Source organism: Gracilinanus agilis, chromosome 3 (genome assembly GCF_016433145.1).
Source record: "Gracilinanus agilis isolate LMUSP501 chromosome 3, AgileGrace, whole genome shotgun sequence".
Classification (NCBI taxonomy): Eukaryota; Metazoa; Chordata; class Mammalia; order Didelphimorphia; family Didelphidae; genus Gracilinanus; species Gracilinanus agilis.
In genome coordinates this window covers 120024402-120035610 of record NC_058132.1, presented here as the reverse complement: position 1 = coordinate 120035610, position 11209 = coordinate 120024402, and the positions used below count along the sequence as shown (strand labels likewise).

Here is an 11209-nt window from a genome sequence, read left to right as displayed (position 1 = left end):
ATATATATACATACACACACACACACACACACATATATATATATATATAGGCATACATTACAGTATGTATATATACACATATGGCACGAATGTATGTGGAGATAAACTCACATACAAACATCCATAAACTGAAACCAAATTAAATAGATGTGAAGTCCTAAAGTGATTCCAGTTACTTTTTAAAAAGTAACTCTCTAAAAAAGTCCTCTCTTTTCCATATTTTCAAGACACTGAAGAGGTACCTTTATGAGTAAACTTGTTTTCAGGCAAGATAAATTACCAGTGCCTCCTTTTAAGTTGTATAAATATCGATTTGCAGTAAAGAACTCCACATTTATCAAATCAGAAGCTTCCTCCTTTCACAAATATTTATCCATCCAGTTTATTGTTTGCTGCCTGAGAAAGTCCCCTCAATTATTCATCATAATCCCACTTCCCAAATAATTAAGACAAATGAGGAGGTAGAAATACAGCGCGAGATTGCTTTCACAGCATCAAACTAATATTTTATGCAGCATGTGTCAGTGTAACTTTTAAATATTTTGATTCATTCTGAATGTTCCACATGGTTATCTTTTGAAGTAGGAACAGATGTATCACTGTTACACTCATGCTGACTGGTCAAAATCTCAATTATATTTTTGCCTTGTATAAAGTTTGTAGTATAAGAAGGCATGTTCAAAAAATACTTGATATTTCTGTGGCTTGCATTCTAATAAAGTGCCAGCCTCTATCTAACAATATAAGCATTTTAAGTGGCAAAAATGGTGTATGCTACAGTCCCAATGCCAGTGCTAAATGCCACTGCTTTTGTAAAAGCAAAATAGAAATATTTGTGGAACATGACAAAATAAACAAAATGGAAGCATTCTAACAGAAAGCTACATTTTCACTTGATTACAAAGTACTGAATGATAAAGGCAATCAGAATGGAGAAAAAAGCAAAGATCACAAGGATGACTGCAGCACACTGCTCATCAGTCATCGTCCTTTGTGGCCTTGTGGTTTCCGCAGTGTCTTTGTTGGTGCTGGTTGGAGGTTCAGTCCTCTGGGAGATGAATATTACGGTGGCACTGTAGGGGCCTACCAAGTCCTGATGGCCTACAGTGTCTTGGCACTGTCGAATGGCACACACACGAAAACGATATTCACAGTTCTGCTGAAGGCCCGAATACCGGAAGTACCAGTCAGAACCTTTGTAAATCTATTAAGAAAGAAATTCTTTGTGAACGTGGGGTATAGAACATGGGAAAATGATTACTAGTTGTTTTTTTTTTTTTTTTAATTCTAAACCCTTAACTTCTGTGTATTGACTTATAGGTGGAAGATTGGTAAGGGTAGGCAATAGGGGCCAAGTGACTTGCCCAGGGTCACACAGCTGGGAAGTGTCTGAGGCTGGATTTGAACCTAGGACCTCCTGTCTCTAGGCCTGGCTCTCAATCCACTGAGCTACCCAGCTGCCCCTAAATAGTTTTTTAATACACTTATAAATGCTACTAAATACCAGCAATATTTTGTCACTTATTTTTCCAATGTAATTTTACTAAAAAGAAAGAACCAGCAAGACACTCCCTCAAGCATTTAACTTGTGGTCTATTGTATTACCTGCACTTAGAAGAGTACAAATGGAGAGAACAATATTTTACATTATACTGGAAAAGTTCTATATAAAATTTTTTGTCAACTATATAATTCTAAGTGAATTTGTGGAGCCCTTCTTACAATGAATCTTTTAATAAAGTGACTAATCCTATCATTGAATTTATTTTATAAGTCTTATTTTTACCTGCTAGGCTTACTTAACTAGATATTCCACCTTTATTTTTAATTGCATGATAAAATGCACAAGAATACCTTTAGGACTGGGGAAAACATAAGCAAAGGCCCAGAAGGAACAAGAATTATGTGCACATTTGAGAATAAAGAACTACATCTGATTCTGTGCAAGAGGCTAGAGAGTTAGGAAGTAGTAAAAGAGGAAGTTTGAAATGTTTGAAGGGGCACAGTTGATAAAAGGGCTATGAATGGCAGGGTGCAGATTTTAATTTGCTGCCATAAATTAAAGGAGTCACATCAGAAGAATGATGCAATGAGAACATTGAAATAATGCTATTTTGGTTAATTATGTAAAGGTTAAAAGTAAGTCTGGAAATAAAGCAACCAGCTAGGAAGCTTTTTATAGGCAAACAGGAATAAAAGCCTAACATGGTGGATAATGGAAATGGAAGGGATTGTTAAGTAGGAAATTATTCCAAGTTTTCAGGCTTGGGAAACCAATAAGATTCCGCTACCACTGAAAATGATGGGGAAGGATGAAGAGGGGAATAACAACAGAAGTTTTTAACATATTTGGTTTCAATTGTTGGTGGAATAGCTAAATACAGCTCTCTTGTAGACAACTATCAATTCAGAATTAGAGAAAATATGCTATGATTGGTTCAAGATGGTTTCTATTTCTTAGACTAACATCCCTCAGTGGTTCTTCCAAGCTTTTTCATCCCTATAAATCTCCCATGGCTTCCCTTCTTCTAACACTGTCAGCTGAGAACCCTATCTTGTATTTTACAGAAGAAATTTCAGTCATTTGCTGTGAGCGTCTTCCTTTTCTCTCATCTTGTCTAGATTGCTTTCTGCCACTATCGATTCCTTCATTCACTTCACACAAAGAGGTGACCTTTCTTGCTCTACATGTACAAGTGATACAATTCCACCCCAACTTCTCCAGCAGATTGCCTCTTCTATTAAACCTACTCTTTCACTTATCAATCTCTCCTTGTCTGCTGGCTGCTTCCCTAATGCCTACAAACATGCCCATGTCTCCTCCATCTTCCAAAAACCCTCACTTGACCTTTCCATTCAGACTAGCTATCATCTTATATCTGTTATTCCTTTAGTAGCTAAATGCCTGGAGAAAAATATTTGTGTTTGATGCTTCAACTTTTTTTTTTTTCCTTACTTTCTGCAGCCTGGCTTCTAAATTCATCATTCAACTGAAATTGCTCGCTCCAAAGTTACCAATGACTAACAGCCAAATCTAATGGTCGTATCTCAAACCCTCTCTGCAGGCTTTGACAACTGTGCTCACCCTCATCTCTAGGTTTGTGACAGAACTCTATCCCCATTCTCCTGCCTGACTTCTCTTTCTTAGTCTCCTTTGCTGGACCTTCATTCAGGTCACCTGTGCTAAAAGTGGATGTCCTGTAGGGTTCTCTCTGCCGTGGGTCCTCTTCTCTATACTATTTCATTTGGTGATCTCATTATCTCCCATGAATTCAATTATCTCTGTTAATGATTTTCAAATTTACTTATCCAGACCTAACCTCTCTCCTAATCTCCAGATTCCTATCTCTAACTGCTTATTGAACATTTCAAATTGGATACCTATATAACTCCATACATCTTAAACTCCACATGTCCCAAACTGAAGTTTTCTTGCCTGCCTGATCACATTATTGGCTTGTATAGAGTTGATACAGTCCATTATCTTCAGGGTTTTTGGATAAACTGTTTATTCATATCTCTCCTATATCTTGTACTTACGAAGACAATATTTTTAACTTGACTGTAAGACTTTTCATTTATCCCTATTAAATTTCTTTTTATTAGATTTAGCCTAATGTTCTGGCTTGTCATGATCTTTATTTTTTTACAGTCTGTCATTTGTGTATTAGCTATCACTTCTAGCTTTATATGGGCTGTAAATTCAATAAATGTGCCATTTATATCTTTATCCAAATAAATGAGAGAAACATCAGACAGTGAAGGGTGGAGCACATGCCCCTGGGCATTCCACTTGAGACTTCCTTTATTCAACCATGAGCAGTCTTTCAGCAAGATCTGACCCCATCTAAAGGTACAGCTTTCTAACTCACTTATCTCCATCTTATCTATGAGAATGAAACTTCACCAAATGCTTACATTTAGTCTCTCGGTGACTCCATGGCATGCCACTTAACCCTCAATTTTCCCATGTGTAAAATGAGCTGGAGAAGGAAATAGTAAACCACTCCAGTGTCTTTGCCAAAAAAACCGCCAATGGGGTTTTGAGGAATTAGACATGATAGAAAAACGAATGAATAACAAACACATTGGTTAAGAAACAGAAAAGAAGGAATGACTTGAAAGACCCTGGAAGACTCCTTGAAAGTTAGCACTTGAATATCTTTGCCAAGAGACTTGAAAGTGACCTTGGATACAAAGCCCAAATAGGGCTTGAGCACTTAACCAAAACCATTCCTCAAGACTAAGCTCCCTTTCTTTCCACATCTTACTTTTTTATACTGCATAAATTCCAACAATTAGACATTCATCAGGGTTAGCAAATCTTTTAAAATAAAAATATCTCTGATGGGATTAAATATTTGTGTGAACCAATTGAATCAACTTCTTTTCTGCTCATACTGCAAAGAAGGAATTTAGATGAGAAGGCTAGGTAGATATGGAAGAAAAGAGGGCCAAGAGAGAGGTACAAATTGGGGGATGCAGAATACTTTGGGAGAGGGAAGGAGAATCTTAAGACTATAACAGTAAGAGACTGAATATTGTGAGATTGAGGAGGGGACAGTAAAGGTGATGTAGAGGTGCTAAGGGCCAAAATGTTGAAGAATTCTGAAATCCTCTTATTTGGGCTTTTTCTTCTTCTTTTGCCTTCTCTTACTAAATTCTGTTCTTATCCCAATTCCATTACCTCTCAGTTCTCTTCCAGGCCATCTCTCTTTCATCAGCCACTCTTTTCTTCCTTTCCCCATCCTATTCCCATTAGTGAACCAGTTCAATGCTACACTGTTTTCTTCTCTTGCGGCCTTGTGTCACTCCTACTATCTACCACTTTTGCTCCTATACATATGGTGCTGGACAAAGGTGAAGAAAAATCACAAAAATTGCTTTGACTGGGCCCATTACAAATTTATGTTACACAAACACAACTAGGTCCTCATTGCTGCGAGGCAATTTTACTGTCATTATTGTTAAGTGATTTTGGTCGTGTCTGACTCTGTTACCCTACTTGGTGTTTTCTTGGCAGATACTGGAGTGGCTTGCCATATTCTTCTCCACCTCATTTTACAGATGAGGAAACTGAGGCAAATAGGGTTAAGTGACTTGCCCTAGAGTCACATAGCAAGTATCAGAGGTCAGATTTAAACTCAGGTCTTCCTGACTCTAGCGGGGGTGCTCTATCCACTGTGCTACCGAGCTGTCCAATCCTACTATACTTCCTTTATCAAATCCTTATCCAATTCTCCCAAGAGAGGCTCCTCCAAACCTCATTCTCTCCTTGAACCTCCTAAGTCCCCCCCCCCCCCCCCTTTTAGTCAAGATTTTTTTCTCAGATTTTACAGAAAAAAAAATAAGGCCATTTATTGTGAAACTCCTTCTCATCTCCTATCACTATCTCTTCCAAAGTTAACGTCTCTACCTGCTCGAATGTTTCCATGCCTTTCCATCTCCTCCAACAGATTGTCACTTACTTCTTCCCATTCCTACTCTATCATTTACTTTCAAATATTCGCTGCATATTGCCTGCTTTCCTAAGCCTTCAAATACTCCCATATCTCTTCCATTCTCAATAATCCTACAGTTGATCCTTCCATCTCCACTAAATTTCATCCTATATTTCTTCTGCCCTTTGTGGCTCAACTCCTTGAAAAAGCTGTCTGTACTCGGAACCTTTATTTTCTCTCCTCAGTCTCTTCTTGTTCTCTTGGTTCCCAGTCTCATCATTTCTTTTTTTTTTTTTTGGTTTTAAACTCTTACCTTCCGTCTTGGGAGTCAATACTGTGTATTGGTTCCAAGGCAGAAGAGTGGTAAGGGCTAGGCAATGGGGGTCAAGTGACTTGCCCAGGGTCACACAGCTGGGAAGTGTCTGAGGCCAGATTTGAACCTAGGACCTCCTATCTCAAGGCCTGGCTCTCAATCCACTGAGCTACCCAGCTGACCCCCCTTCCCCCCAAACCGGTCTCATCATTTCACTGAAACTTCTTTCCTCAAAGTTATCAATGATCACTTAATTGAGAAACACAATGGCCTTTTCTCAATCCTCATTTTCCTTAACTTCTCTGCAGCCTTTGATATTCTTGATTATCCTCTCCTCAATACTTTCTTCCTCCTAGGTTTTCAGCATACAGCACTCATGATTCTCTCTTTTCTATCTCTCTTGCTGGATCTCCTCCAGATTCTCTAACTGTAGGTAACCCTTACAGAGTTCTCTTCAGGACTCCTACTTCTTTTCTTGCTCTATTCTAAATTAAGAGCTCCAATGGATTTAATTACTATTACTATGCTGATGATTCTCAAGTCTATCTTTCCTGCCTATCTTTCATCTGTAGTCCTCCAATCTTGCATTTTCACCTTCCTTACAGACACTTGGATGTCCAGTAGACATCTTTATAAAAAAACTTAAAATAAATTTTTATTTTTTCCAGGTTATACGTTAAAACAAATTTTAATATTTGTTTTCTGATATTTTGTAATCCATGTTCTCTTTCTCCTTCCTATCTTCCTCTCCTTCCCAAGGCAGATAATATGATATTGATTGTATACATATTTTCATATAATGCATATTTCCATGTTTGGATGTTGTGAAAGAAGAGACATACTGCTTATACTAGAGAAAAATTCATGGAGCAAATAAAGCATGTAATAGATATCTTAAACTCACTGTCCAAAACAGAACTCAGTATTTTTCCTCTCTCCTCATATATATATATAGGACAAAACCTCCAGTCTCTCAGGTTCACAGTCTAGTTTTTAACTATTTGGTCCTCACTATCTCTTAACACCCCACACCTCTCCATCCAATCCACTGCCAAGGCCTATCAATTTCACCTTTCCAATGGAATATGCCCCTTTTTCCTCCTCTGCTACCACTAGTACAGACTCTCCTCACCTTGCACCTGTATTATTATTTTTTTAAATCCTGTTTTAGTAACAACTCTTAAACAGAAGAGCAAGGTCTAGGCAAATAGTGTTAAGTGACTTGCCCAAGGTCACACAGCTAGGAAGTGACTGAGGCTAGATTCAAACCCAGGTCAACCTGACTCCAGGTCTTATCAAATCTACTCTATTTTATCTTTTCCTGCTCTATTCACTGTGCCTGCATTATTGCAATTGCAGCTAGTGGATCTGCCTGCCTTAAGTCTCTCCTCATTCTAATCCATCCTCTCTATGTAGCCACTGAAGTGATTTTCCTAAGGTGCAGGTCTGACTGTAACACCATTTCTCCTACACCCTACTGCCCACTCAATAGACTCCGGTGGCTCCCTATCACCTCCAGAATCAAATGTGAAATACTTGGGCTCTCAAAGCCCTTCAGAACCTAGCCCCTCCTACCTTTCCAGTTTTCTGACACTTTATTTCTCATCCTCTTCATTCCAGGGACAGTGGGCTCCTTGTGGTTCCACAAAAAAAAAGACACTCCATTCCTTGGGTCTGGGCATTTTCTCTGATGTACCCCATGCCTAGAATGCTCTCCACCCTCAACTCTGTCTACTAGAGTTCCTCAAAGTCCCAAATAAAATCCCATCTTCTATAGGAAGCCTGTCCTAACCCTTCTTAATTCTAATGTCTTTCCTCTTTTACTTATTTCCCATTTATCCTGTATATAGCTTGTTTGTACATATTTGTTTGCTCATTGGCTTCTCTAAGTTAGATTGTTAATTCCTTGAGGGCACGGTCTGTTCTTTCCTTCTCTAGCTCCAGTACTTAGCATAATGCCCAGCACATATAAAGCACTTTACAAATGTTTACTGACTCACAAAATTCTGTCTAGGACTGGCTCTATGTCAGCAAATTGGGAAGAAATTTTTTTCTTCCTCCTAAAGTAAATGGCTCTTTGCTCTTACAACATAGATTTAGTTCTATTATTAATGGAATTCTAGTATACTGTGAGATAAGTATATTTATCTGCAGGCTACCTTGAACCTAAATACCACTTAAACTTTTCCTATGAAAAAAAAATTAGATTAACAAATTAACACTTGAGGGGATCATAATCTCAATGGCTTAGTGGACTATAGGTGTGGAAACTCCTACTATTTTGCAAATATGATGCAATTCAAAAGTCTCAGAGTTACCTGGAGCACTGAGAAATTATGTAATAGATTCAGGATCATCCATCTAGTATGTGTCACAAAAAGATGATTCAAACTAAGATGCTTCACACTAAATTTGTCTCCCTGATGCTCAATGAATGAACCTTTGAAACATGGATTCTTTAAAAGTTGAAGAATATATGTATAGAATTAGGTATTTTATAAGCATCTCTGAAACTTTAAAAGTTCTAGGGAAATTGGTATTTCAAAGGCAGTCTGTCAAAATTCAAGGGAAGCAAAAATGATCAGGCTAACTTAAAAAAAAGGTTAATTAGTAGTAGCAAATGATGAACTCTACATGGTGAGTGAAAAAAAGTATTAAAGATCCATACTCTTCTTCTTAAGGGGTCTTTATTTAATTTAAAATGATAATAAAATAACATTTTCATCAATATTAATTTTGCTTCCTCTTTGGAAGGAAACACACTTATCTGTGAAATACAGTTTAAACCTAATTATCATGTCAATTTGCAGATAGCTTAATAAGGATGCTAAATTTAATATCTATGTAGGGTAAAATTGAGGCCTTTTGTAATTTGAACTAATATATTTACAGTTCCATGTATCATACAATCATATTATACAAAAATAGAATTATAATTTAGACAGGAATAGTCAAGTTAAATAATATATGAAAGAGAAATATGGCTCAAATTTTGATGGAGAGGTGGGGAGAAAGAAATTGTAGCATAGACTAAGGCATGATGAAATTCAATTTTACATCAAAACAATTGATGTATTTTTTATTTTAAAAGTTTACTGCTGGTTATTTTTGTTTTAACCCTCAGTCATTTCCCCCTTTGCTGTCCTCTACACCTTGTCACATGAGAATAGTTAAGAAAATTCATGATAATATATTATACCACATTCCACATCCACAGTTCCTCTGCCCACTTTTCAATTGAGAGTAGAGGTACTGAGAAATTCATATGCAATTGTCAGGGTATCAATGTTCAAATATGTCTAAAATATAATAGAGTTAGAAGAATGGATTTAGGAGCTTGTTTTGGGTAATGAAGATCTCTTACAGATATTTTTTATGATTCAAATATTCTTCTAGTTACATAATAGATCCTCTCTCAGTAACAAATTCATACTGCACCTGTGGTTAAAAACCACACATCTCAATTTAATACATATCTCAATTAAATTTCAGGGGAATCTTTCACTTCTATTTCCAACTTTTCTAAACTTATTTAAAATATCGTGCTGGATGTAACTTTAAGTCAGGCATATTTCACACAAGTGGATGGAGTGCTAGCTTAGCTGAGAACTGTTAAAACTATTAAGATCATGAATTTTAGTCAACTTACTCTCTATGGTTTATCTTATTGCAATCTAAGTAGGTGGAAGGAAGATTTCTCATATTTACAAAATCCCGACTCCTTACATATTACTGAAAAACCTGACTAACTTCAATCAAATACTGTAAAATATAATTAAACAAAATACCTGTTTGAAGTCCGAGTCTTTTCCCACCATAACTTGAAGACTGTAAATAATTGGGTCACCTTTCATTGGCTGTAAAACCTCCCATGTGATTTCACAGGTGTGATCATTTATTTTGTCTATTCTTGGGGCTAAAGGAAACAAACAATACTCTAAGTATACATGGTTTTTAGCAGCAGCATATAATCAGAGAGCTAATTACTAAATTAGTAAAATTTCAAAAAATTTGATAAGACTTAAATATACATTTATATCTCTCCTCAGTGTTTTAGCTATGTGTTTTCACTCTGTTCCCTCTCCCCTTTTGCTACCTATCTAGGACTAACGAACACCTAGTCCCCAAACTCTGCCCTCAAGGTTGGCACAGGACAGAATCTGAATAGGAAAAGAGGTAAGGAAGAAAAAAAATTGAACTAGGAATGCTTCTTTCTCATTCATCACTGGAAATTCTATTTACATTCCCCTAATGGATTCTGCTTCCCACAGACCTACACACCTCTGTTACTGAACTCATAGGGATAACCTCAAACGGTTTTCCTCTTAAATCCATCTAAGTCAGGCCTAACACTGAAGGTAGGAATAATTCCTACATGTATTATTTTATGCCAACTGCTCTTCTGACGCCCATATAACCTCTTTGCCCTCTTCTGTGTCTAGGTTTTTGCTTGCCTGACTGCATAAGCCTGCAATGTCCTTCTTTTCTGCTTTTTGCTAGCTAGAATGCTAGTTAGAAAGAAGTATACCTTGATTACCTCCATTGGGAAAAGCCTTCTCTCATCTCATGTAGTACTTTGTTTAGTAATTAGCAAATGCATTTATCATGCAATATTGTGTATCATCATATATATTTTTTATTATATATTATTTTTTATTTCTTTTCTGGATTCTAAGCCCATGTGGGCAAAGTTATCTAAAATCTCTATCCCTATGAGGGCCTAACACAAAGCATCATATATAAGGAATATACTTAATAAAATATTTACTGAATGAATGTGTAACTTTAGGATATATGTGTCTAAGTGAATTCAATTTAGTAAATATTTACTGGGCAACTGGGAGTATTAAGTTGGAACTTTTTCATGGGTCACAAACAAAATCTACCCTGGTCTAATTGATCAAGTTCCTTACTCAAAAGTGGCTTATGATATAGGCAAAAACATAGCAGTCACTTTCAGAATTGAGTACGCAGACAAAAACCTTGTTTTTGAAAAGGTCTGCATACTGGTCTCTAATACTTTTCATGTTACTATATTCGTAAAATGATCTTGTGAAACATCTCCATGAATTAAGAGGTCATTTACTGCCTAAACAGAAAGTTAAATGCAAGCATATAACCCAGAAGAGCGTGCTGTGGGATTCTCTTATGCTGTGCTCAAACAAATAACAGCCATCATATAAATTACTAATTTGGACAAGAAAAGCATATATATATATATACATACACACACACACACACACACACACATATATACACACACATATATATTATATACATTATATATATAATTGGGGGAATATATTCCCCCAATTAACCAAGAGTTAAAACATGCTGGATAACACTTTTTCCCCTGTTATTAGACTCTCTGCTGTTTAATATAAGCCAAAGGATTAAAGGGAAGTGACAGGTAAATCATCATTGTGTGTTAAGAATTGGAAACATGGTTACAGTC

General features: G+C 36.6%; 1 protein-coding gene across 1 annotated transcript in view; it reads right to left on the bottom strand.

Annotated features, from left to right (window-relative positions):
- Positions 1–291: 291 nt before the first annotated feature.
- The window catches only part of FNDC3A (fibronectin type III domain containing 3A), a 169044-nt gene continuing 158126 nt past the window's right edge, over positions 292–11209 (bottom strand). The window contains exons 26-27 of the mRNA XM_044668236.1: positions 9543–9670; positions 292–1204 (exon numbers count right to left, since the gene is read on the bottom strand). Of these exons, the coding sequence (XP_044524171.1) occupies positions 890–1204; positions 9543–9670 (443 nt within the window). The 3' untranslated portion in view covers positions 292–889. The remainder of the gene's footprint in view (positions 1205–9542; positions 9671–11209) is intronic.